This window comes from Cibotium barometz, chromosome 8 (genome assembly GCF_041138505.1).
Source record: "Cibotium barometz isolate CiBa-2024 chromosome 8, ASM4113850v1, whole genome shotgun sequence".
In the NCBI taxonomy this organism is placed as follows: Eukaryota; Viridiplantae; Streptophyta; class Polypodiopsida; order Cyatheales; family Cibotiaceae; genus Cibotium; species Cibotium barometz.
Genome location: NC_141053.1, coordinates 25,507,433 through 25,535,389, shown reverse-complemented (window position 1 = coordinate 25,535,389; position 27,957 = coordinate 25,507,433). Strand labels below are relative to the sequence as shown.

Genomic DNA, 27,957 nt, shown 5'->3' with positions numbered 1-27,957 from the left:
ACATATGATTAAATATATTACTTGGATTAAGTATTTTAATTAAAATGACTATGTTTAATAAAGTACTTTGGGTGGTCGGCCCTTTTTTGATAAGTGTGAAATTGTCAATTTCAAACCCTAATTTTTTCTATAAATAGGGAACCTCCCTCATTTTTTTTCATTTGTATCACTAATAATCACAGGCACTTTTCTAACATATATTCCCTATAGCTTGGCTTCCACTCTCATGTTACGATCCTGATGGATCATTCCATGGTGTATGAGAATGTTCTTGGATTCCTAGAGCTATTTCACATTTTCTCTCACACCATTGAGTTTGAAGCAATTATCCTCCTTGCCGAACATGGCTACAAGGAGACCTTGGAGTACATGGAAACATACATGAAGCCCTTTTCTATGATTATCCCCAATAGTAACAGTCTCTGGGTCCCTTGCAAGATTCTATGCTACATCAACAAAACCAATGCAAACTATACTAAGCAATTGCATAGGTACTGACAAGGCATACAAGAAGATGGGCACTTTAAGGTGCTCTCCACTCAAGACAAGAGTTCGATAATGAGGTTGAGGTTAGTGACGTTGCCTTGGCTGATTTAGTTAAGAGAAAGGAGGTAGATCCAAAGCCCAAGCTCCTTGATCAAGTGGTGGAGCAAGCTCTGGCCTTGGTTCTTCTTCAACAACATGAAGAGGTAGAAAAGATAAAGGTACCACCTCACGGGCTACTGGATAAGGGTCAACAACAATAGCGGTTGTGGATGCATCCACCTACAAAGAATGAGTTTGATCAAATAGGGGAAGCACTAGATATGCACGAGTTAACATTAGTTCCATAGTGGTAGATGGAGAGTAGTTTCTCTTCTTGTTGTGCAAGACTTAGAAAAAATGTTTAAAGTAAACCAAGATGAGTGCTTGTCTCTCCTTGCTATCGGTCTAGATTAACCACTTTTGATAATAGATCCTCTTAATACATGACGGAGAAACTTGTACCAATTGATGGTACGATATTAGAGAGTGTCCAATTTGTTCAAGGGAAAATACAAGAAGATGAACAAGGTCAGGTGTCTGAGGAGAGGAATTTAAAGAAGTACAAGCTAGCTTGCCCCAAGTCAGCTTGGTGCATTTGACTCCTCAACAATTCGAGGAGCACAAGGTGTCATTTAACATTGAGTAGCCAGATGTGATAGCATCTAATGAACTACACTCGGTAAGCTAATAATCCCTAGTTGTTTACTCCTATTCATGGCATGATTGATTACTAAAATGTGGTTTGTATGCAACATGTCATGGAGTTGGATGCCTGGGCACATAGTAAGGGTGGCACAAGGGATCCCTTTGGAACTAACTTAGCATTGGCCCATTACATGGGCCATATTCCAACTAAATACTATGTGGTTGTCCAGAATGCTTTTAGCCCTATAGGAGGATTCCAACTTTTTGCTCTCAAGGCCTTATCTAAAGTGTTGTGCTTGTCTAGCATCTCCAAGAATGCACCCATTGCCAAAATTGTAAGAGAGAGAGATGCTAAGTGTATTGTAGATTCCATCATGTCAGACACTCTTCCCCTCAACAAGAGAAGGTGCAACGCTTGAAAAGAAGCAATCAAAAGACTAAACAATTGGGATGTAAATTGTAATGCTTATCATGTAATCCCTTGTTTTGGTAAAAAAAAAAACCTTTTTTGAAGTATCTACGTTGGGGCCAATTTTAATCTTTGTAGTTGAATTTTACATGAAGTGAATTTTGTAACAGTGCAGTTGATTATGAATTTGTAGTTGAATGGAGTGAGTTCAATTTTGTAGTTGAGTTTGTACTAATAAACTAAATCTTTGTAATTGTTTTTGAAATCAATTCCAAAAAATTAAATAATTTTAAACATTACTTTTGAGCCTGTATAGGCCTTCCAAGCCCTCCCCCAGGCCTCGGGGGGGCTGCATGGGCCCAAAACGCCCTAGGCCAGCATGAGGCAACCTGGGGAAAACAAGCAAGGCTCTTGTAGCCCCCTCAGAGACCTTGGGGAGCAAGTTTGTCTGGCCCCAGGTTGCCCCGTGCTAGCTTGGGGCGGCCCTTTGGGCTAGCCCCCCTGAAGCTTGGGGAGCAAGTTTGTCTGGCCCCAGGTTGCCTCGTGCTAGCTTGGGGCCCTTTGGGATAGGCCCCCTGGAGAGGGCTTGGAAGGCCGGTGTACAGGATATTAAATATTGTTTTGGATTCTTTAGAAAAAAAATCTAGTTTTTTTTTGAAAAGTTTTGTTACAAATTCATAATTCAATTTTGCAATTAAAATGAACAAAAAAATTATAAATCTATAAACTCTCTAGAAGAATTTACAAAAATTGCACTTATGTGTTTTATAACTTGCTATATGAGAAACATGGTTCAATTGAGTTCAATTTTGCACCTAGTAATTAATAAAATATATCTCAAAATGTGTCCCAAAATAAAAAACCATGACTATACAAGCTTAAAATGACACAAGATAAAAAAACTTGAGCCTTCTATCGATAAAGATAAGTTCTTACATAGCAGCAGCGCTGATTACAAGTCTTGACAACACAAAAGTCTAGCTAGTTTAACTTCCTTCATCATTATTGTATCCCTCTTGGCATGGATAGCACAGAGGTTTTCATCCTAAAAAAAGGTCACCAAAAATGCTTCTGCAACTTCTTGTAAAGCTCCCAATGTAAGGATTTGCACACAATAGTCTTGAGAGTAACTATATCGGATTTCTTTTACAATATGTGTGAAAGGTGCCTTGGAAATAAGGAGATCCATAGATTTTTAAAATCTGCGTATCTCTTGGAGTGCTTTGACTCCATATTTCCTCCTCCTCCTTGGTGCACATGGAGGCACATTTGGGTTTTGAGGCCTTGGAGGAAGAGGAGCCTTCTTCAAGTCGTGTCTGTTGGGCGACCATGGCGAGGTTGTGGTGGAGGCTCTACTACATGCATCTCTAGTGGTGCTTGTAAATATAAAATACTAGCCATGCTCTCCTCACTTGTAGAGCCTCCTTGTCCTCTGCTTGCTACTTGGACTTCCTCTCATGTTAGAATGAGACCCATATTGGGAGGGAGTTCTTCCCACACGTTGCCCTCATGGAGGTGGAACATTTTATCCTTCACATGGTGGAGGAACCTCCTGCTACTCGTGCTCGTCTCACTGTTGACAATTCTGTGCTATCGAGATCACGAGGTTGCTTTCTAGTACTACTAGTAGCATTGTAAGATTTCTCTCTCCAGCTTTTGAGGTGTAAAAGTTTAAGAATCTCCCCTTCTCATCTTGTAATTATTCCCCTCTTGGAAATAAAAGAAAGATTATGTTTTACCCTGTTTTGGCTTAGAGAGAGAAAATGACTAGAGAGAGATAATCCAAAATTGAGATATTTTTTGATATGAAAATCCTCCTAGTGTCTAGTACTACTAGTAGCATTGTAAGATTCCTCCCTCTAGCTTTTGAGGTGTAAAGGTTTAAGAACCTCCCCTTCTGATCTTGTAATTATTCCCCTCTTGGAAATAAAAGAAAGATTATGTTTTACCCTGTTTTGGCTTAGAGAGAGAAAAAGTCTAGAGAGAGATAATCCAAAATTGAGATATTTTTTAATATGAAAATCCTCCTAGTGTCTAGTACTACTAGTAGCATTGTAAGATTCCTCCCTCTAGCTTTTGAGGTGTAAAGGTTGATCTTGTAATTATTCCCCTCTTGGAAATAAAAGAAAGATTATGTTTTACCCTGTTTTGGCTTAGAGAGAGAAAATGTCTAGAGAGAGATAATAAAAAATTGAGATATTTTTTGATATAAAAATCCTCCTAGTTTCTAAAATGGTTTTCCCTGAAACAGAAATTCAAAAAGGACTTTCCAATTTGCATTTGCAATTAATTGACAAAGAGTATAAAGGACCTTAGACTAAGGGTCTAGATTTTAAGAAATTTTTGGATTATGGTCCAATTAAGGTTCCTATATAGGCCAATTAGATCAATCCAAGTGTGGGGAGGAGATAAATCTAATTTATAAAAGAAAAACCCCCAAAAATGAGTAAATGCTCACATAAGATGAAGAGTTGACTAAGGACAAGGTTTATTAGTAAAAAACTATGAGTACTACTAAAAAAATAAGATATTTTGGGTATATTGATTCAATTTTGACACCTTGGTAAGGAGAAAGGAGCTCTTCAAGGAGGTGCCTATTTCACATGTGTGGTGGAGTTTTAAACTAAAAAATATTGTGATATTTTATCTCTCCTCTCTCCTAGAACAAAACAAATCAAAAGGGAGCAAACTAGGTCCAAATCTTGTTCAAATTCACCCAAACTGAACCTAGAAAATTCTAGAAAACAGTTGGACTTGGTTAGAGGCCTCTCTCACCTATAAATAGATCCTTAGCCCTTTGTAAAAAAATATGAGAACTATACCATGCCAGTATTATACTCAAATAATGATAATTTCTATTATCCTCTTAAAATCCTCTAAAAATTGAAGAGATTGGAGCTGCTCTCTCTCTTCAATCTTCCTTGGAGATTTCATCAACATACCAAACCAATTGATTGGTTGGGGGCCTCTACTGTGATCAAAGAATTAAGTAATTTAGGAGGTAAAGTGTGGATACTTGTCTTCTTTTTCTTAAATCTCCAAATGTTTCTCTTCTCAACCCCTCTCAAGCTTGAGAAGCATTAATTTGAATGGCTTTTGAATACTATTGAAGTTCTTTAATGTATTGTAATGGAGAAACACATAAATTTTCATTTATGCTTAATTTATAATGGTTTTTAGGCATTTCTCTCTCTCCCCCAAAGAATGGTCATTCCTATGACCTATTCTCAATTCGAATGAAGCTTCTCATGAAGCATTTCTCTAGTCTAAAAGTAATTTCTATGCTTGTCTAATTGGAGGCCAAAATAATTTCTTTTTAATACTTTAAAAAATTAAAGAAGGATTCTAGTTAAATTTATCTTTTTGTATAGATAAGCTTAAATGATGAAAGAGGAATTCCCACCATATTGGAATTCAAATATTTAAATGAGGAAAGTGTAATTCCTAGTGTAAAGGAATTAATGGAGATTTTTATTTAAATTTTAAGAGAATATTTAGTTAAATTTATCTTTTTACTTAGATAAGTTTAAGTGGTAAAAGAGAAATTCCTATGACATTTGGAATTCCATCATTTAGATGGGAAAAGAGAAATTCCTAGCATATTGGAATTAATGAGTATTTTATATAAATTCAAAGATGAATTTTAGATAAATTTATTTTATCTATGAGAAATATTTAAATGTTAAAAAAGGAATTCGTATAAAATTTAGATTTCCATCATTCAGATGGAAAAAGAGAAATTCCTAGCATATTGAATTAATGGGTATTTTATTTTAGATGAAATTACTTTATGAGAAATATTTGATGATAAAAGAGGAATACCCATGACATTGGAATGCAATTAATTAAATGCAAAAAGAGGAATTCCCATGGTATTTGAGATCCAAGAAATTAAATGAGAAGAAGAGAAATTTTTGGTTTAATTTAATTTATGATTATTTATCAAAAGTGAAAATATGGGTAGAATTGATTTTTGTAAATCCCATGAATTCTTTTATTCAAAAGAGGAATATTGAATATAATTCATTTGAGAAATTGTGAATGAATATGGAAATAGTCGTTGAGAAAAAGAACCTTTAATTAGGCCAAGCAATTGGCAGAAATTTAGAAAAAGTTCCATTATCAGGATCAACCTAGAAAAAGCTATTAAATGGGAATACCATGTGAATGGATGAGATAAGGTGAAAATAGGATAGGATAGGATGTATATGGGATGTGATAATATGTAAACGGGATGCGATAAGATAAGAATGGATGTGATAATAGGTGTATGGGATGTGATAGGATGTGATAAGATGTGAAGGAGGAAGAATGAATGTGGAAGAATGGATGTGGGTGTGTATGTGGAGGAATGAATGTGGATGTGTATTTGGAAGAATGAATGTGGATGAGTATGAGAGGAAGAACGGATGTGGATGTGTATGTGTATAGGAATGAATGTGGATGTGTATGTAGAAGAAGGGATGTGGATGTGTATGTGGAAGAATGAATGTGGATGTGTATAGGAATGAATGTGGATGTGTATGAGGAAGAATGGATGTGGATGTGTATGAGGAAGAATGAATGCGGATGTGTATGTGGAAGAATGGATGTGGATGTGTATGTGAAAGGATGTGATGTCGCTGTGAGTGAATAAATGAGAAGTGATGTGATGTGAATCGGGATAAGAATGAAAGAGATGAGATGTGAAATGAATGAGATGAGATGTGATGTAAATTGAGATAGATGTGAAATAATGAGGTGTGATGGGATGTGAATATGGGTTGATGCGAGTGGATGAGATGTAAATGAGGAAACATGTGATGAGATGGAAAATGATGTGATTGGATGAGAATGGGTATACATATGAATTGGATATGGATTAAATAATGTGGATGGATGTGGAACAATGATGTGATTGGATGAGAATGGGTATACATATGAATTGGATATGGATTAAATAATGTGGACGGATGTGGAACAATGTGAAAGATGAGAGTTATAGGAACTGTATTTATGACCTATTTTTAAATGACTGTTTTATGTCAAAAATGCTGAGGAAGCATTTTGACCATCTTGTGAACGAGGTCGTGGAGACCTAGTTGATAAAGTTGCAACAGCTAGCCGAGAGTCAATAGAGGACGTCTTGCGTAGCAAGGTCAGCCGAGGTCTTGACTAGCCTCGGTTTGATTTGGAAAAAAAGCGTTCCTATGATCCAAGTGCAAGTATCTTCCTTGATCTGACCAAGTTACTCACAGGTTTGATCGGATCAAATTGGTCAATAATGACCATGACTACGTTAGAGTACAAATATCTTGGAGGACTCGCCCGTGGTTTCTGGGCGAGGGAAGTTTTATCGGGTTCAATTTTTGAAGAACCGAGAGATTAGTCTCTTGTCCGGATATCCGTGGGCGAGGCCTTGAGTGAGGGATCCTACCCGCACCGTAAGGAGAGCTACTTTCGCTGCTAGCACCCCCGAATCCATTGTGTGGAGGGGGTAGGGATCTTTCAGCTGGTATCAAAGCAAATTGGCTAAAGTGGATCAACTGAAAAGCCAAAAATGTCAAAAATTTGTGAAGTAACAGTAAAAAGTTATAATTATGTGATAAAATTCGTACAAATTGATATTCAAAATGAAGATTCATAAAATTGAAAGTGGGTCTTCAGATGAAGTACCGCAATTGTATGGAAATCCCTGACTTGCTTGAGGCCTTGTCATGATGGTATTTACCTTATAATTCCAAGGACCGTGTGACTACCCGTATATACCGAGGGTATAACTGTAGCTCTTAACTGGAAGTGTATATGAGTTAATCCAAGACCTTGAATTTATAAGTAAAAATGCTATCCAGATGATGAATTTGAATGTGGTTGATTTTATTTTAAGGTTCTGGTTGAGAATTGGTGAGTTGATTTGGATTTTGATTGAGATGATTCCTAAATTTTGGTTGAAAAGCAATCCATTGAACAAAGCCACAATGAGGATGAATGGGATGAGTCCCTATGATGATGTTCGTAACTAGAATGATGATAAGGACTTTAGCAAATCACTACCAAATTAGTGGATTGTGCACAGATCGCTACTGTTAACACTGGACCTAGTGGATCCAGTTAAGGGATGACAAATTAAAAACCTACATAACTGAAATTTCCATGGAGGAATGTTCAGATAGAATTTTCGGTCTGATGGACCATTATTGTGTTAAGAATATGAATGATATGCTCTGAATGAATCTAATAATGAGTTCTATATAAGGGATCATTATCCCATGAATCTATGGAGAGCTGACCAATCTAAAGAACCACAGAATCAGTTGGATCTAAAGTCGGATTTGAATTGTAAATAAAAGGACTTAACAAGAATTTTCATATTGATAGGATCATGGATCGAGGTCGTTGTGGTAGGAATGATGACCCCCAACTCGATGAGGAAGAGCTCGACTTGGATGTTCCTAAAACTCTTCATAGATTGCAACCTGGAACTTTCAAGGGTGAAGGGGAAAACTTGGTCGAGACTGTGGAGAAGTGGATCGAAGCAATGGAAGAGTACTTCGATGTCACTGGGTACAATGAGAAGAGCAAAATGGCTCTTGCAAGGTTGAAGATAGTAGAAACAGCCAGAGTAGCATGGAGAAACCACTGCAAGACAAATCGTGTGGATCGAAACAGCCAGAGTAGCATGGAGAAACCACTGCAAGACAAATCGTGTGGATCGAAACACTCAGACATGGAATGATCTCAAAATTTACCTAAGGAAGAGATTCTGTCCTCCCGGCTTTTTGGAAACAAAGATGAACGAATTCTTAGAGTTAACCCAGGGGAGCATAACTATTGAAGTATATCACCAAGCGTTCGCTCTCCTCCTCAAATACTCGCCACCGCTGGATGAAGAACAACTGATAGCCAGGTTCATTTTGGGACTAAAACGAACCTTTGAATATCCTAGTGAAGAATGCCAAGCCGGTTTCCATGGCCGAAGCAGTGTGGATGGCGAAGGATTTTGCCAAGGCCTTTGATGTCAAGATCCCGCCGAAGCTAGTAGCCCCATCACCTTTCAAACGGTTTTTAGCAGAGGTGATTCCAACCTTCCACCATCTAAGAGATATAAAGGTCAAGCCTAAGATAAGGAAAGTTCCAGAATGGAAGAAATATCTTTTTCTTGGAACTCAATCCCTTGGAATTCAACTTGAGAAGTTCCACCCTTGAACAAGGGCATGAAATGCTATAACTGTCAAGGATTTAGACATTACAGTATGGATTGCCCAACACCTTTTGAAACAAGGTTTTCAGGGCAGAAAAATAAGCCTTCAGGGATCAAGATTCGAGACTCCAGCTCCTTCCTTCCAAAGTAATCAGGTTTCTTTCCGCCAAAATCAAAGAAATTCTAGAGGTAGACCGTCTAACCAACCCACAATTTTAATCCAAAGTAATGCAAGACCTTCGCCTCAGAATAGGGGTAGTCAAGGAGTGATGTTCCCAAATCGATCGTCCACTTTCAAGGCAGTAACGCTAAAGGTGATTGAAGAAGAAGAAGATGATGAATAGGGGTAGTCAAGGAGTGATGTTCCCAAATCGATCGTCCACTTTCAAGGCAGTAACGCTAAAGGTGATTGAAGAAGAAGAAGAAGATGAAAGAGATCATACTCCACCTACGAGATGAGGACATTTCGTGTTTTTTAAGTGGGGTAGGATGTAAGATTCCCGCCTCAGAGATCATACTCCACCTACGAGATGTGAGGACATTTCGTGTTTTTTAAGTGGGATAGGATGTAAGATTCCCGCCTCAAAATAGGGGAAGTCAAGGAGAGATGTTCCCAAATCGGCCATCCATTTTCAAGATAGTATTGCTGGAGGTGATTGAAGAAGAAGAAGAAGATGTGAAAGAGATCATACTCCACCTACGGGATGAGGATATCTCGTGTTTTCTAAGTGGGGTAGGATGTACGATTCCTTCCTCCATTTTTTGAGGTGTACAGGTGTAAGAACCTCCCCTTCTGATCTTGTAATTATTCCCCTCTTTAAAATAAAAAAAGATTCTATTTTACCCTGTTTCGGCTTAGACAGAGAAAATGTCTAGAGAGAGGTAATCCAAAATTGAGATATTTTTCTATATAAAAATTCTCCTAGTGTCTAAAATGGTTTCCCCTGAAACAGAAATTCAAAAAGGACTTTCCAATTTGCATTTGCAATTAATTGAAAAGGAGTATAAAGGACCTCAGCCTAAGGGTCTAGATTTTAAGAAATTTTTGGATTATGGTCCAATTAAGGTTCCTATGGATCAATCCAAGTGTGGGGAGGAGATAAATCTAATTTATAACAGAGAAACCCCCCAAAAATGAGTAAATGCTCACATAGGTGAAGAGTTGACTAAGGACAAGGTTTATTAGTAAAAAACTATGAGTACTACTAAAAAAATGAGATATTTTGGGTATAATGATTCAATTTTGACACCTTGGTAAGGAGAAGGGAGCTCTTCAAGGAGGTGCCTATTTCACATGTGTGGTGGAGTTTTAAACTAAAAAATATTGTGATATTGTATCTCTCCTCTCTCCTAGAACAAAACAAATCAAAAGGGAGCAAACTAGGTCCAAATCTTGTCCAAATTAACCCAAACTGAACCTAGAAAATTTTAGAAAATAGTTGGACTTGGTTAGAGGCCTCTCTCACCTATAAATAGATTCTTAGCCCTTTGTAAAAAAATATGAGAACTATACCATGCCAGTATTATACTCAAATAATGATAATTTCTATTATCCTCTTAAAATCCTCAAAATTAAAGAGATTGAAACTTCTCTCGCTCTTCAATCTTCCTTGGAGACTTCATCAACATACCAAACCAATTGATTGGTTGGGAACCTCTACTGTGATCAAAGAATCAAGTAATTTAGGAGGTAAAGTGTGGATTATTGTCTTCCTTTTCTTAAATCTCCAAATGTTTCTCTTCTCAACCCCTCTCAAGCTTGAGAAGCATTAATTTGAATGGCTTTTGAATACTATTGAAGTTCTTTAATGTATTGTAATGGAGAAACACATAAATTTCCATTTATGCTTAATTTATAATGGTTTTTAAGCATTTCTCTCTCTCCCCCAAAGAATGGTCATTCCTATGACCTATTCTCAATTCGAATGAAGCTTCTCATCATGAAGCATTTCTCTAATCTAAAAGTAATTTCTATGCTTGTCTAATTGGAGGCCAAAATAATGTCTTTTTAATACTTTTATGCTATTTAATTTATGGTAAAATTAAGAATCAATCCATAATTGGATAATGATCCAATTAGTGGTTATTATAATCACATGAATAATACTAAACTTTATTCTTTCAAATTTATTGAGAATTATCAATAATAGCAGAGCGGAGCTATGGTAAATTTTTTGAAAAATAAACACATAAATCATTTTCATTTATATTATGAAAAGAGGACTTCCTACCATATTCTAGGATTAATAATCCTAGATTAATTGAATGATTCTCATTATAATCATGAAAATTTTGATTCTTAGATTTATACCTAAAAAGTTAAATACGAAAAAGAGGATTTTTCTAGTAATCCATTTTTATGTTAAAAGAGTAATCCCCCATGACAATGGATCCATGTATTCCAATGAAATAAGAGAAAAATTGTGATGCTAAAATAATGTATATTTTATTTAAAAAACTCAAGAAGGATTCTAGTTAAATTTATCTTTTTGTATAGACAAGTTCAAATGATGAAAGAGGAATTCCCACCATACTAGAATTTAAATATTTAAGTAAGGAAAGTGTGATTCCTAGTGTAAAGAAATTAATGGTGATTTTTATTTAAATTTTAAGAGAAGATTTAGTTAAATTTATCTTTTTATTACATAAGTTTAAATGGTAAAAGAGGAATTCCTATGACATTTGAAATTCCATCATTTAGATGGGAAAAGAGAAATTCCTAGCATATTGGAATTAATGAGTATTGTATTTAAATTCAAAGATGAATTTTAGATAAATTTATTTTATCTATGAGAAATATTTAAATGTTAAAAGAGGAATTCCTATGACATTTGGAAATCCATCATTTAGATGGGAAAAGAGAAATTCCTAGCATATTGAATTAATGGGTATTTTATTTTAGATGAGAAATATTTTATTGAATTAATGGGTATTTTATTTTAGATATAATTACTTTATGAGAAATATTTTGATGATAAAAAAAGAATACCCATGACATTGGAATGCAATTAAATAAATAAGAAAAGTGAAGTTCCCATGGTATTTGAAATCCAAGAAATTAAATGAGAAGAAGAGAAATTTTTAGTACAATTCAATTTATGATTATTTATTAAAAGTAAAAATATGGGTAGAATTGATTTCTATAAATCCCATGAATTCTTTTATTCAAAAGAGGAACATTGAATATAATTCATTTGAGAAATTGTGAATGAATATGGAAATAGTTATGGAGAAAAAGAACCTTTAATTTGGCCAAGCAATTGGTAGAAATTTAGAAAAAGTTTCATTATCAGGATCAACCTAGAAAAAGCTGTTAAATGGGAATAGCATGTGAATGAATTAGAAGGTGAAAATAGGATGCGATAAGATGTCTATGGGATATGATAGGATAAAATAAGATGTAAACGGGATGCGATCGGATAAGAATGGATGTGATAAGAGGTGTATGGGATGTGATAAGATGAAAATAGGATGTGATGTAATGAGAATGGATGTGGATGTGGATGTGTATGTGGAGGAATGAATGTGGATGTGTATGTGGAAGAATGGATGTGGATGTGTATGACGAAGAATGAATGTGGATGTGTATGTTGAAGAATGGATGTGGATGTGTATGTGGAAGAATGAATGTGGATGAGTATGAGGAAGAATGGGTGTGGATGTGTATGTGGAAGAAGGAATGTGTATGTGTATGTGGAAGAATGGATGTGGATGTGTATGTGGAAGAATGGATGTGGACGTGTATGTGGAAGAATGGATGTGGACGTGTATGTGGAAGAATGAATGTGGATGTGTATGTGGAAGAATGAATGTGGATGTGTATGTGAAAGGATGTGATGTCCATGTGAGTGAATGAATGAGAAGTGATGTGATGTGAATTGGGATAAGAATGAATGAGATGAGATGTGAAATGAATGAGATGAGATGTGATGTAAATTGAGATAGATGTGAAATGAATGAGGTGTGATGGAATGTCAATATGGGTTGATGCGAGTGGATGAGATGTAGATGAGGAAAGATGAGATGATATGGAAAATGATGTGATTGGATGAGAATGGGTATACATATGAATTGGATATGGCTTAAATAATGTGGACGGATGTGGAACATTGTGAAAGACGAGAGTTCATTATAGGAATTGTATTTATGACCTGTTTTTAAATGACTGTTTTATGTCAAAAATGCTGGGGAAGCATTTTGACCATCTTGTGAACGAGGTCGTGGGAGACCTAGCTGCTAAAGTTGCAACAGCTGGCGCGAAGAGTCAACGGAGGACGTCTCGCATAGCAAGGTCGGCCGAGTTCTTGACCAGCCTCGATTCGATTTAAATGGTGAGCTTTCGGTACGGTAGATGAGTGACCAAGGAAGCGGCCTATGAGTGAAGCGCTAGGTGACCTGCGAAGGATCCTAGAGGGTGCTGACCATACGGTGCTCGGGTTCTGGGTCGCTGAAGATACCCACACATGCGTTGTGGAAGATATTGGAACAACGAGTAAGAGTTGTTTTCTGAAACCGGGCATGGATGTGGTTGATAGACCTTGCTGGTCCTCAACGGATGAGTCTAAGGCTCTTTTATATGGAGCTGTTGGTTGATCTTGTTGATCTTCAACGGCAGAGATTCCATCTTGATTTTTTTATAAGTGAATATATTGTCGGGTACTATGAGTTAGGAACTATCAAAAAGGCCCCTAAGAAATAGGTGGTGAGCGTTTTGGTTGCCAATGATGCCATAGGTACACCGATGAAGGAATGATGGGAAATTAGGATTCGAATATTTTAGAGGATTATGATCAGTGACACTACGGTTTCATTAAATGATTGTTTAAAGATAGCTGACTGTGAAGAAAAAGGCAATTGCTGACTGTGAAGAAAAAGGCAATTTTATATTGGGTGTGTAAGTGGTGTGAGTGGCATTAAATTTGCATGAATATCCGGCTAGGGGACCTGGTAACTCTTTTCCCTGGTACCCAGGACAAAACCTAACCAAATTCTCAATTGGATCCCATCAATACAGTGGTTGGGCGGTTGGCTAACCCATTTGACTAGATGGGGTTAGGCTGGACTGATGGATCTATAAAATGAGACTCAATTCTGTTATAGTATGATAGATAAAGTAAATCCCAGATAGTAATTGTTCTATGGAAAAAGAATCAACGGCTATGCCTCTCGATGGGGAAAAAAGCGTTGGTTTCTATGATCCAAGTGCAAGTATCTTCCTTGATCTGACCAAGTGACTCACAAGTTGGGTCGGATCAGTTTGATCAGTAATGACCCTGACTACGTTAGAGTACAAATATCCTAGAGGACTTGCTCGTGCTTTCTGGATGAGGGAAGTTTTTTCGGGTTCGGTTTTTGAAGAGCCGAGGGATTAGTCTCTTGTCTGGATATCCGCGGGCGAGACCTCGAGTGAGCGATCCTGCCCTGCGCAAGGAGTGCTACTTCCACTCCTAGTACCCCCAAATCCGACCGTTGCGTGGAGGGAGTAGGGATCTTTCAGCTTGTATGAGAGCGAATTGGCTAAAGTGGATCAACTGAAAAGCCAAAAATGCCAAAAATTTGTGAAGTAACAATAAAAAGTTATAATTATGTGATAAAATTCATACAAATCGATATTCAAAATGAAGATTCATAAAATTGAAAGCGGGTCTTCAGATGAAGTACTGCAATTGTATGGAAATCTCTAACTTGCTTAAGGCTTAGTCATGATGGTATTTACCTTATAATTCCAAGGACCATGACTACCTGTATATACCGAGGGTATAACTGTAGCTCTTAACTGGCAGTGTATACGAGTTAATCCAAGACCTTGAAATTATAAGTAAAAATGCTATCCAGATGATGAATTCCAATGTGGTTGATTTGATTTTAAGGTTCTGGTTGAGAATTGGTGAGTTTATTTTGATTCTGATTGAGATGATTCTTGAATTTTGGTCGAAAAGCAATCGGTTGATCAAAGCCACAATAAGGATGAATGGGACTCGGAGTCCCTATGATGATGTTTGTAACTAGAATGACGATAAGGACTTCAGCAAATCACTACGAGATTAGTGGATTGTGCTGACAAATTGCTACTGTTGACACTGGACCTAGTGGATCCAGTTAAGGGATGACAAATTAAAAACCTGCATAACTGAAACTTCCATGGAGGAATGTTCAGATAGAATTTTCGGTCTGATGGACCATTATTGTGTTGAGAATATGAATGATATGTTCTGAATGAATTGTTATCTGATAATGAGTTCTATATAAGGGATCTTTATCCCATGATTCTGTGGAGCGAGCTGACCAATCTAAAGAACCCCAGAATCAATTGGATCTAAAGTCGGATTTGAATTGTAAATAAAAGGACTTAACAAGAATTTTCGTATTGATAGAATCATGGATCGAGAACATCATGGTAGGAATGATAACCCCCAACTCGATGAGGAAGAGCTCGACTTGGATGTTCGTAAAAATCTTCATAGATCGCAGCCTGGACCTTTCAAGGGTGAATGGGAAAACATGGGCGAGACTGTGGAGAAGTGGATTGAAGCAATGAAAGAGTACTTCGATGTCACCGGGTACAATGAGAAGAGCAAAATGGCTCTTGCAAGGCTGAAGATAGTAGAAATAGCTAGAGTAGCATGGAGAAACCACTACGAGACAAATCGTGTGGATCGAAACACTCAGATATGGAATGATCTCAAAATTTATCTAAGGAAGAGATTCTGTCCTCCCCGCTTTTTGGAAACAAAGATGAACGAATTCTTAGAGTTAACCCAAGGGGAGCAGAACTATTGAAGTATATCAACAAGCGTTTGCTCTCCTCCTCAAATACTCGCCACCGTTGGATGAAGAACAGCTGATGGCCAGGTTCATTCTGGGACTAAACGAACCTTTGAATATCCTAGTGAAGAATGCCAAGCCGGTTTCCATGTGAATATCCTAGTGAATAAAGCCAAGCCGGTTTCCATGGCCAAAGCGCGAAGGATTTCGCCAAGGCATTTGATATCCAAGTCCCCTCGAAGCCAGCACCATCACCTTTCAAAAGGTTTTTAGCTCCAGAAGGTGATTCCAACCTTCCACCGTCTAAGAGATACAAGGGTCAAACCTAGGATAAGGGAAGTTCCAGAATGGAAGAAATGTCCTTTTCTCGGAACTCAATCCCTTGGAATGCAACTTCAGAAGTTCAACAAAGGAAGTGAAATGCTTTAACTCTCAAGGATTTAGACATAGCCGTATGGATTGCCCAACACCTTTTGGAACAAGGTTTTTAGGGCAGAAAAATCAAGGATCAAGATTCAAGACTCTAGCTCCTTCCATCGAGAGTAATCACGTTTCTTTTCGCGAAAATCAAAGAAATCCTAGAGGTAGACCGTCTAACCAACCTGCAGTTTTAATCCAAAGTAATGCAAGACCTCCGCTTGAGAATACAAGAAGTCAAGGAGAGATGTTCCCAAATCAACCGTCCACTTCCAAGGCAATAACGCTGGAGGTGATTGAAGAAGAAGAAGAAGATGATAGAGATTATACTCCACCTATGAGATGAGGACATCTCGTGTTTTTTAAGTGGGGTAGGATGTAAAATTCCTCCCTCCAGCTTTTGAGGTGTACAGGTGTAAGAACCTCCCCTTTTGATCTTGTAAATTATTCTCCTCTTTGAAATAAAAGAAAGATTCAATTTTACCCTGTTTTGGCTTAGAGAGAGGTAATCCAAGATTGAGATATTTTTTGATATAAAAATCTTCCTAGTGTCTAAAATGATTTCCTCCGAAAAAGAAATTCAAAAAGAACTTTCCAATGTGCATTTGGAATTAATTGAAAAGGAGTATAAAGAACCTTAGCCTAAGGATCTAGATTTTCAAAAAATTTTGAATTATGGTCCAATTAAGGTTCCTATGGGCCCATTGGATCAATCCAAGTGTGGGGAGGAGATAAATCCAATTTGTAAAAGAAAAACTCCCAAAAATGAGTAAATGCTCACATAAGATGAAGAGTTGACTAAGGACAAGGTTTATTAGTAAAAAACTATGAGTATTACTAAAAAAATGAGATATTTTGGGTATAAGATTCAATTTTGACACCTTGGTAAGGATAAGCAAGCTATTCAAGGAGGCACCTATTTAACATGTGTGGTGGAGTTTTAAACTTAAAAATATTGTGATATTTTTATCTCTCCTCTCTCTTCGATTAAACCAAATCAAAAGGGAGCCAAACTAGGTCCAAATTTTGTCCAAATTCACCCAAACTGAACCTGGAAAATTCTAGAAAATAGTTGGACTTTTGGTAAGAGGCCTCCCTCACCTATAAATAGATCCTTAGCCCTTTGTAAAAAAATACGAGAACTATACCATGCCAGTATTATACTGAAATATTGATAATTTCTATTATCCTCTAAAAATCCTCTAAAAATTCAAGAGATTGGAGCTTCTGTGTCTCTTCAATCATCCTTGGAGACTTCATCAACATATCAAACCAATTGATTGGTTGGGGGCCTCTAGTGTGATCAAAGAATCAAGTAATTTAGGAGGTAAAGTGTGGATTATTGTCTTTTTCTTAAATCTCCAATGTTTCTCTTCTCAACCCCTCTCAAGCTTGAGAAGGATTAATTTGAATGGCTTTTGAATACTATTGAAATTCTTTAATGTATTGTAATGAAGAAACACATAGATTTCCATTTATGCTTAATTTATAATGGTTTTTAAGAATTTCTCTCTCTCCCCCAAAGAATGGTCATTCCTATGACCTATTCTAAATTCGAATGAAGCTTCTCATGAAGCATTTCTCTAATCTAAAAGTAATTTCTATGCTTGTCTAATTGGAGGCCAAAATAATATCTTTTTAATACTTTTATGCTATTTAATTTATGGTAAAATTTAGAATCAATCCATAATTGGATAATGATCCAATTAGTGGTTATTCTAATCACATGAATAATACTAAACTTTATTCTTTCAAGTTTATTAAGAATTATCAGTAATAGCAGAGCGGAGCTATGGCAGAATTTTTGAAAAATAAACACGTAAATCATTTTCATTTATATTATGAAAAGAGGACTTCCTACCATATTCTAGGATTAATCATCCTAGATTAATTGAATGATTCTGATTATGATCATCAAAAAATTAATTTTTAGGTTTATACATAAATAGTTAAATACGAAAAAGAGGAATTTCTAGTAATCCATTTTTATGTTAAAAGAGCAATCCCCATGACAATGAAAATCCATGTATTCCAATGAAATAAGAGAAAAATTGTGATGCTAAAATAATGTAGATTTTATTTAAAAAAAATTAAAGAAGGATTCTAGTTAAATTTATCTTTTTGTAAAGATAAGTTTAAATGATGAAAGAGAAATTCCCACCATATTGGAATTCAAATATTTAAATGAGAAAACTGTAATTTCTAGTGTAAAGGAATTAATTGAGATTTTTATTTATATTTAAAGAGAAGATTTGGTTAAATTTATCTTTTTACTTAGATAAGTTTAAATGGTCAAAGAAGAATTCCTTTTACATTTGGAATTCCATCATTTAGATGAGAAAAGAGAAATTCGTAGCATATTGGAATTAATGAGTATTGTGTTTAAATTCAAAGATAAATTTTAGATAAATTTATTTTATCTATGAGAAATATTTAAATGTTAAAAGAGAAATTCCTATGACATTTAGAATTCCATGATTTAGATGGGAAAAGAGAAATTCCTAGCATACTGAATTAATGGGTATTTTATTTTAGATGAAATTACTTTATGAGAAATATTTGATATGATAAAAGAGGAGTACCCATGACATTGGAATGCAATTAATTAAATACAAAAAGAGGAATTTCCATGGTATTTGAGATCTAAGAAATTAAATGAGAAGAAGAGGAATTTTTAGTATAATTCAGTTTATGATTAACCCTAATCCTAGCTTGTACATACAAACCTTAATAGAGAGCTTTCATGGCTCTCCATCAAAGCTTTCTATTAAGGTTTCATGTAAAAGCTAGGGTTAGGGTTAAGCTTCAATAAGAAGGGGAAAAAAACAATTCGATAAGTTTTGTATATGATGCAAAAGCTTTCATTAATATTTCTATTGAGATTAGGGTTTTATATATGCTTTCTATTAGGGTTAAGATTATGATAACTAATACTTTTTTTTCTTTATTTGGTTTGATTTTGTAGGTTATCCACTCATACAAGCCTCATAAGGCAAGAGATCTCTCTCTTTCATGTTTCCTCTCTTATGCTTTTACATGTTATAGGGTTTGTAAGTTTTAGGTTTTTAAGATTAGGGTTTGTTATCTTCTCTCCCCTCTATGGATAGCCATGCTTCTCTCAAGAGGTGACTATATGCATGAGCCTCATGCATGAGGCTAGTGCATAAAGCTTATGCATTACCCCTATGTATAAACCTCATGCATGAGACTTATGCATGAGGCTTGTACATAAGGTTTATGCATGAGGCTTATGAATAAATCCTCATGCATAAGTCTCCTGGTGTAGGGTTCCTTCTTTGCTACTGCCATCACCTTTAATGGTTCTTCCTACAAATGCACTGTCTCTCTTTTACTTGCCATCAAATTTCTCCCCATAGCGCCTCCGTAGTGCCCTTATTGTTTTCACTCAATTACTCTCATTGCTACATCACTCTCATACTTTACTTACTACCATCATTATAACACATTGGGGCATAGGAGCATTTCAGTGGCATTTTGGAAGGGGGAATCCCAAGGATTTTAATGCTACGAGCAGTAAAAAAATGGTATTAAACAGTGTAAAAATGTTGCTACATTTTATCTCTACTCAAAAGAGCTTTTTTGCAGCAAAAAATGCTACTACACTATGAAAAAAATGTTGCTTAGCAACATGGCCTAGAAAAAGTACTCCTACCTTTTTTGTCGCTGTGTCGATTTTATTATTTGAATGTCCTAACTGTGATACCTTGAGTTTTTTCAAGTTTGTCTAATCCATCACTTCTACCTCTTCTACCCTATCCTCGTGAAGCTCATGCAAGGTATGTCTTCTATTTTCATTTATCTCCTATGCAAACAAGCTTTCCATGAAAGCTTTCTTTTGAGTATTTTCCTATCCTCGTGAAACTCATGCAAGGTATGTCTTCTATTTTCATTTATCTCCTATGCAAGGTATGTCTTCTATTTTCATTTATCTCCTATGCAAACAAGCTTTCCATGAAAGCTTTCTTTTGAGTATTTTCCTTCTCTTTGAAGTTTTTCTTTTCTTTTTTTTGCCTTCTCAAAGGGTAACCCTAACCCTAGCTTGTACATACAAAACTTAATAGAGAGCTTTCATGGCTCTCAATCAAAGCTTTCTATTAAGGTTTCATGTAAAAGCTAGGGTTAGGGTTAAGCTTCAATAAGAAGGGAAAAAAACAATTCAATAAGTTTTGTATGTGATGTAAAAGCTTTCATTAGTATTTCTATTGAGATTAGGGTTTTGTATATGCTTTCTATTAGGGTTAAGATTATGATAACTAATACTTTTTTTTCTTTATTTGGTTTGATTTTGTAGGTTATCCACTCATACAAGCCTCATAAGGCAAGAGATCTCTCTCTTTTCTGTTTCCTCTCTTATGCTTTTACATGTTATAGGGTTTGTAAGTTTTAGGTTTTTAAGATTAGGGTTTGTTATTTTCTCTCCCCTCTATGGATAGCCATGCTTCTCTCAAGAGGTGACTATATGCATGAGCCTCATGCATGAGGCTAGTGCATAAAGCTTATGCATTACCCCTATGCATAAACCTCATGCATGAGCCTTGTACATAAGGTTTATGGATGAGGCTTATGAATAAGCCACATGCATCCTCATGCATAAGTCTCGTGCCCGTGGCAAACGCCACGGGCGCGTGGGCATCCTCAAACGGGAGTTGGTTCTTTTCTTCGATAGGCAGCTCGTAGAACTTCTTCATAGCCTTCATGATCTTCTCTGTGTCCACGCCATGGTTAATCACCTGCGCCCATGCCATAATAAGCAGCATTACACACTTATAATGGTGGACGGAAAAACCATTAAGGATAATCTCAGGAACTGCCACGCGAACCTGGAAGAAGCCCCACTGTTCCGATGCACGACCAACCTGGTCAACGATATCCGCCCACCGCGTCTTGTAGTGTGAAAGGTCCACTACGGGGACTTCGAGGTCTGCATACTCGTCCGCGGAGGGACGCTCGTGGGCCGGCCTTACGTAAGAGGCTGGCACCTCTCTAACGCCGTGATCCAGCATGGCTTTGACACCCTTCAACTGGCCATTGGGCTCAATATTATTGGTGCTTGTGGTCGAGGAGGTGATGGGAGCCATGATTCCTAGCTGGCTTTGGCAATCTTCTCTTGTTTCACCCGATTCAATCACCCTTCTCTTGAGCCGATTCAATCACCTTTTATAGATATGATCGTGGCCACGGCATTGCTTTTAATTTATTATAATCACCCACGCTTGTATCTGTCACCCACTTTTCAAATGTGCAATTAAGCACAAAAGTTTCACGACCCCTCATCTCTTACGTACGTCGATTCAATCACCCTTTCTAGATGTCGTGGCAGCGTTCTCATTGTCTCTATTATTGATTGAATCGGAAATGCGCTTCACCACACAACTTCACATCGCACGGTCTTCACATCGCACGGTCTACACTGGGCGATGCCAGATTGGCCCTATCAGTGCTACAGAAACATTTTCAGCTTCGCCTAAATGTTTCAGCTCTACTCTGCCCAGGGCCTAAATTTGACGGGTGTTTTACCTGTCAAGGGTGATTTTGCCCGTCAAAAAAGGTTTTTTTAAAAAAACTATGTCAAAAAACATGCAATGCATTAGAATTAACTTTTCACTCTGAAATAGAGTAATTTCAAATGCCTTTCAAATGACATGTCATTTTTTAAAAAGTGCTTTTCATTTTTTTTGATATATATATATATATATATATATATATAATTTCGGATGCACAAACATGATTTGCAAATTTTACAAATATTGGGTAATTGCTAATTTGCTCAATGCTAATAGGCTAATAGCTATTAGCCTATTTAAAGCCTAAATTCCAATTTCCTAATATGCTAAATTGCTATTAGCTAATACTATTTAATTAAATAGTATTAATGAATCATAATGATGTTTTAAGTTTCATCAACTTCGGCCTATGCATGCAGCCTCGGCCGATGTGGAGTGATTATGGATTTATGGTGGGCACTGGGCGAGTCGCCCACTGGCCACTGCCGCGTGCCATAGCCTAATAGGCGCCAGTGGCCACCGTGCCAGTGTGCCACTGGCCAGCTGTGCCAGTTGGTGTGGGCCGCGGCTGTCTTAACTTATGCATGGCACGCCGCACATGCATTATGCTGCATGCATGCACCCTTGCAGGCTTGCAGGTGCCGCAGCAGCATAGGCCGAGGCTCGAGCCTGGCCGACTCAGCCGCGCTGCCGCCTTGGTGGAGAGTCGAGACTGTGGAGTGGTGGCTCAATGCTCATAGCTGCCACCAGCCAGCCTGGTGCTTGCGGACCGCGGTGAAGTAGGAGGCTCACTCGCTCAGGCTCGGACCCTCGGAGTCTGGAGGGTCGGGAGTCGGGACTCGGAGGCTCCTGGCTGAACTTCAACTGAAGGAGGCTGACTCGCTGAGCACATACAGCGGCGAGCCTCTAGGCTCTGAGACCCGGTGGGCGGCGGGCCGGCCCGACTCGCTTCTACCCTCTGGAGTCTGCACGAAGCGGCAAGCCCTCAGCCCTGGCCCCTGGAGGCTGGAGCCTGGCATGGTGGCACGGTGGCGCCTGCCTTTTCTCAAAGAACGTAGCTGCCAGCCTGCCAGCGTGGATCACCCAGTGTCCATGGTGATGGACCATGGTCATCGACTGAGGACTCATCGTGATTCGTGAATCGTATCCTCCATGGCTGCTAGCCTGCAGCCTGCTCTTGTAAAGTTGTAACTTGTAACTCGTATTATGTATACATCGATGATCGACGGTCGACCTGTAGGCTGTCACCTCTCTCAGATCTCTCTCTTGAGTCTTCCATTCTTGCGTTTTCTGTAATTTTTGATTTCTTTATCATTGATCAAGATTCGGACTGCTGGAGAGGTGGCCCGGGGCCCCCACCACTGGCACTCCCGTAAGTTGTAACCCGTTTCCTCTTCCGGCCACGGCGGCCACCTCTCTGTCCAGCTGTGTGTACAGCCCTGCTCGTGGGTAGTTACTAGTGACTACCCACTCCTGAGTCCTGAGTGTGAGGGAGAGTCCTTGCAGATTTCTCTCAATGAAGATGGCATCATGGCAGACTGCAGTGAATCAGTGATAGTTGGAACTTGGCCGCTACTAGCTAGCACGTGTGGCTCCTACTATAAAAATGGCTTCATTTGGGTGAGTTATACTCAGTGCTCACTTAGTTTGCATTGTTGGTTCACTCGTGACTGGTTAACATGTCACTTGTCCTAGCATCCACCATTGCTCATCCTCTCAGCCTCTCAGCACTTGTCTCGACTCTCAGGTATGTAGCTATTGCTTGATTACACTCTTTATAATATACGATTGAAGGTTTCTATAAAAAATGGATTTACTGAACGACTGCTTCAGTTTGCAGATTAGACAAATGGATTGTTTACTTATAGCCATGTTGTTGATCTGACAAATGGATTGTTTACTTATAGCCATGTTGTTAATCTAATACAGATCTAGCAGTGGATTGTTTACTTATGACAAATGTTATAATATATAGAGGTGGTTTTGTATTGTATGATTATGTACAATTAAATGAAATTGCTCTCTATCTGTCTTTCTCTCTTAACTTACTTTTATGATTCTTGAATCTTGATTAGTGAGTTGTGATCATAGCTAGCTACTTCCGATCTTGGTGGAGGAAGGACCTGCTAGTAGCTGCAATTTATTCCCAGGTTGGATTCTTATTTGGATTGTTTTAACATTTTGTTAAGCTATCTTCAGCTATTCCCTTTTGTGTCTTGTTTTTGTTGTTAGTCTGTTGTTCCCCTACTATAGTAGTATATATGCCTTGTATAAATGAACATGCTTAATCGGTAAGGAGTATAACGGCCTTGTATAAATGAACGTGCTTAACCGTTAAGGTATACCGTATGCTCTCTTCTCTTTATTAACATGTGGCTTCTTTTTCTTATTTTATTCTTAAATTTTCAGTGATGGTTGACCGTCCCAATCTAGTGCCTCATAGAGGACGCAATAAAAAGAAAAAGTCACAACCTTCAATAGATTCTTTTTTGTCAAGACAGACCATTGCCAATGTAGGACATGAGAGTAGTGGTGGGAGCTCGAAAACTTGTAATGAGGTTTCCCAAGAGTCTTCTTCCAATAAACCCAAAAGGAAGTGGAGGACTCAATGGACTCTACTACATCCTTGGGCATATTTATGCAAGTCTACATGTAATGAGGACCGCATAAAATGCACTTGGTGTGAAGAAGATGGAAGAGTGAATACTTTCACAATGGGTGGATCCCAAAGCATTCAGCTTTCAGCCTTGAATGAGCATGCAAAATCTGCAGATCATAGGAGAGCTGCAAGTATTTATCATGCAAAGCTAAAGGCTATTGGTGGCAAAGGACCAATAGATGGGGGTATTGACACAATGGTGCATTCTGAACAGTCTAGAATAATCACTTGTATGAAGCTGGTACACTTTTGTGCATGCAATGATATTGCATTGGAGAAATATCCCACTCAATGTAAGTTACAAAGGGAACTTGGCACTCCTAATATGCCATCATCTGATGAGTATGGTGCATATACCAATCCGGTATCTGGAAGAGAGTTCTTGATGGCTTTTAGAGATTGTACTAGGCAAGACTTGTATGCTGAAATTTGTGAAAGTCCATTTTTTTCAATCCTCATTGATGAAAGTACAGATAGAACCATGGAGAAACATTTGATTATCTACATTTTGTACTTGCCTGGGAATGGCAAAGGAGAGCCCAATTGTAAATTTGTGAGATTGCTACCAGTTGATAATGGATCTGGGGAGGCAATCTACAATGCTGTCCATGCCATGCTCTTAGAGAGTAATCTGGATTTGAAGAAATTAGTTGCATTTGTAACGGATGGTGCCTCAGCAATGACAGGTCATAAGACAGGTGTAGTGGCACGGTTTCAAGCATCGGCTTCACGAATTATGGGCGTGCATTGTATTGCCCACCGTGAGGCACTTGCAGCAAAGGATGGTTTTGCATCGAATCCTCATGTGTTTGCTTTTGTTGATAAGGTTGCAAACAAGGTATATGCATGGCTAGGGAAATCAACAAATCGACATGTCGAACTTCGAAACTTGATGCATGAGTATCATATTGCAGACTTGAAAGTTTTACAAATCCATGCAATTCGATGGCTATCTAGAGGCCAAGTAATGGAAAGATTGGTTCCCTTAATGCCTGCTATTTTGGAGCAATGGAGAATGCATGAGAAAAAATGGTACAATTATGCCACAATCTTTCAAGTCCAGTTTATGATGCATTTGCTGGCTGATGTTTTGGTTGAATTGAATAAATTAACTGTAGAATTTCAGAGGGAGAACATGGATGTTACTATGATTGGAGTCTACTTGGATTTGACATTTGAGAAGCTCACTAAAAGGTATATATCTTATGAGGGCGAATTTGGTGCTGGTTCAAAACAGCTTACAAAGTTTTTGAACATGTCAAAAGATGGGAATATGTTATATGTTGATTCTAATGTGTTTACTCATAAGCATGTGCTACACTTTGTGCCAGTTCCAAAATTAGCTCCAAAAAAGAAACGAGACAGAGGAGTAAGTGATTCAGAAGAGGAGGATGAAACTCTTGATCTCAATGTATTGCCTCATGATGCTGGAAGTGCAAGTGGTTCCCTCGCTGAATGTATTTACATTGGAAGGACATTTGTACAAGATGTTTTGAATGCTTTAAATAATAGGTTTCTTGATCTTGGGGTTTTCAACTCGGTCAAGCTATTTAATCCCTCTGCCTATCCTTCAGATGTAATTGAAAGGGATAAAAGGACTGAAGAATGGTTAGAGAGGCTTATTGGCAAGCTTAATGTTGATGATTCAACAATTGACATTAGAAAATGTTTGGGTGAGCGGGAGGATTTTGTTGGCATGTTGTACAGGGTTGCTAGGAGTAGAGGTATGCATGATGCTTGGGCAATCTGCAGCAACACAAAGACTTGGTGGGACACATTTCCAGGACTGATGCATTTATGGCAAGCAAGCATAGTAATTCCAGCGAGTACAGCATCATGTGAGCGAGGTTTCTCTAGACAAAATGACATAAAGAGTAGCTTGAGAAGTAGCATGTGTCTGGAGACGCTTGATGCATTGATGTTGTTATCACTTAATGCAAGTGATGCATCACAAGTTTGTTGGAAAGATGTTTTTGATATTTGGTTACAAGTAAAAAAGAGGAGGGCGATGCCATTAGAGTGATTTGTTCACTAATTCCATGAAGTGCAACACAACTAAACAATAGTCAAAGGCCTAATTTTGGCAAGTTGGACATGCAAGGCATCTTGTCTGGACAGCATGTTGGCCAATGTATGGGTATATAAGATGGTTGACAACATCACTCCAGAATAAGTATTACATTAGTACTTTCACAACATAAGTATTACATTGAAGCCTTTTGTTTGTAGATTGGATGCTTTATGTAAATACAAGTTTCATCAACACTTATACCTAAATTTTCACTTTAAAAAAAAGCTTGTTTGTAGATTGATTGTTTAATTACATATAGTTTTTTAGTTTTTAAAAAAGCTTTTCATTTTGATAAATTGCTTGTCATTTGAATAACATGATTTTGAAAATTCATGTCATGTGAAAAGTAGTTTGGAAAAGTGTATGTCACTTGAAATTTTAAGTAACCCGTCAAATTTAGGCCCTGACTCTGCCATTAGCGTCTAAATCGAGGTCGGTGAAATATTTTTTTAGAACATTAGTACTCGAGCACTCATGAATTGACCTCAGTTATTTCATCAACACGACGCTGGAGAATCCAAATGTACGTACTGTGGGAATCCAAATGTACGTACTGTGGTGTCTCAGCTTTGCTCTGCCATTGGCGTTCTTGGCTGCTCTACTATCCAGTTACCAGTGAAAAAGGATTTGTCAAGAAGAAAGTAATTCATTCTGAAGCATGTATAAAAAAAAACCATTCTTTAATTGATTCGTGAAATGTTTCTTTTTGAACACTAGTACTCTACACGGAAAAACCGAGGTTTAATGTTCAAATTTGAAAATAAAACCTCCTAATTTTAAGGCATTTTAGTTAATTTTTTTTGCTTCAAACCTAAAACAATTTCAATAAAAACCTTTTAAAATTTCAAGTTGAAGGTTTTTGTATCGCTTAACCAAAATGTTTTCTATTCATCAACACGAGAGGACCGGAGACGCCCAACGAGGCACACATGCTTACTTCACTTCAAATCTAGCACTTTCTAAATTCTAAGTCTCTCTATTTATTACTTAAATTACTGTTTATGTAATTAAGCACTGTAATAATTGTTTGGAAAATAGAACTCCATAATCGTCTTTTTTGGATTTCTTTTTCATCACTTGTGAGGTGCCTATTTACCCGAATGGCACAAATTGCATAAACTAAATTGATATAATAGAAATCACGGTCACATCATCATAACAACAGCAAACAGATCACCATTAAGGGTGCATTGAAGAAATAGACAAGGTACGAACGTAAATGGAAAAGCGACCATAGGCACCTTTATAGACGTGTTTTGACAACGTGCTTTAAAATGTTATGGGCGCATTTATAATCGCGTATACAGACGCATCTATAAGCGCGTCTATACTGATATAAGCGCGCTTACAGACATGCATATAGACGCGTAAATAGACACCTTTATAGCCTGTGTTATAGACATGTTCTGCAATTAAAAAGATTTCCAGAGATCTGCCTGTGCAGATGTATAGCTGCATTTTCTACACATGCAACTGCATTTTTTGCGCAGGCAGCTCTCTGGTGTAAGGTTTTGCTTCCTTGTACATAGAGGAATCAGGATTAGCAAAGATATCTACATAAAAACTTAAATTAAAGATAGATATGCACAAAAAGATTTGTGAACACACTTCGGATATTGATTAAAGAAGATGAGAAATTATATTTTATATCTAAAAATTCCTCCATACATGATCGTAGCCACATAAGGCTTGAATAAAAACATAGATACATAAAGAAGATGAAAAATTTTATCTTGTATCCAAGAAATTATCCATACTACA

General features: G+C 37.4%; 1 protein-coding gene across 1 annotated transcript; it reads right to left on the bottom strand.

Moving 5' to 3' along the window:
- Positions 1-1,868: 1,868 nt before the first annotated feature.
- LOC147636087 (feruloyl CoA ortho-hydroxylase F6H1-3-like) lies at positions 1,869-21,084 on the bottom strand. Its single transcript, XM_086802071.1, has 3 exons — positions 20,783-21,084; positions 20,577-20,692; positions 1,869-1,968 (listed from the first exon to the last, which is right to left on the bottom strand). Exons 1-3 carry the CDS (start codon positions 21,038-21,040, stop codon positions 1,869-1,871), a joined length of 474 nt encoding a protein of 157 aa, XP_086658197.1. The 5' UTR covers positions 21,041-21,084.
- Positions 21,085-27,957: the final 6,873 nt, after the last annotated feature.

Excerpts from the sequence above, each read along its gene's own strand:
- LOC147636087 (XM_086802071.1), bottom strand. The coding sequence starts at position 21,040 with ATGGCTCCCATCACCTCCTCGACCACAAGCACCAATAATATTGAGCCC. Across the intron at positions 20,693-20,782 it reads AACAGTGGGGCTTCTTCCAG|GTGATTAACCATGGCGTGGA; the intron begins GTTCGCGTGGCA and ends GCATGGGCGCAG. Across the intron at positions 1,969-20,576 it reads GATGCCCACGCGCCCGTGGC|GTTGCCTCATGCTGGCCTAG; the intron begins GTTTGCCACGGG and ends TGTTTTCCCCAG.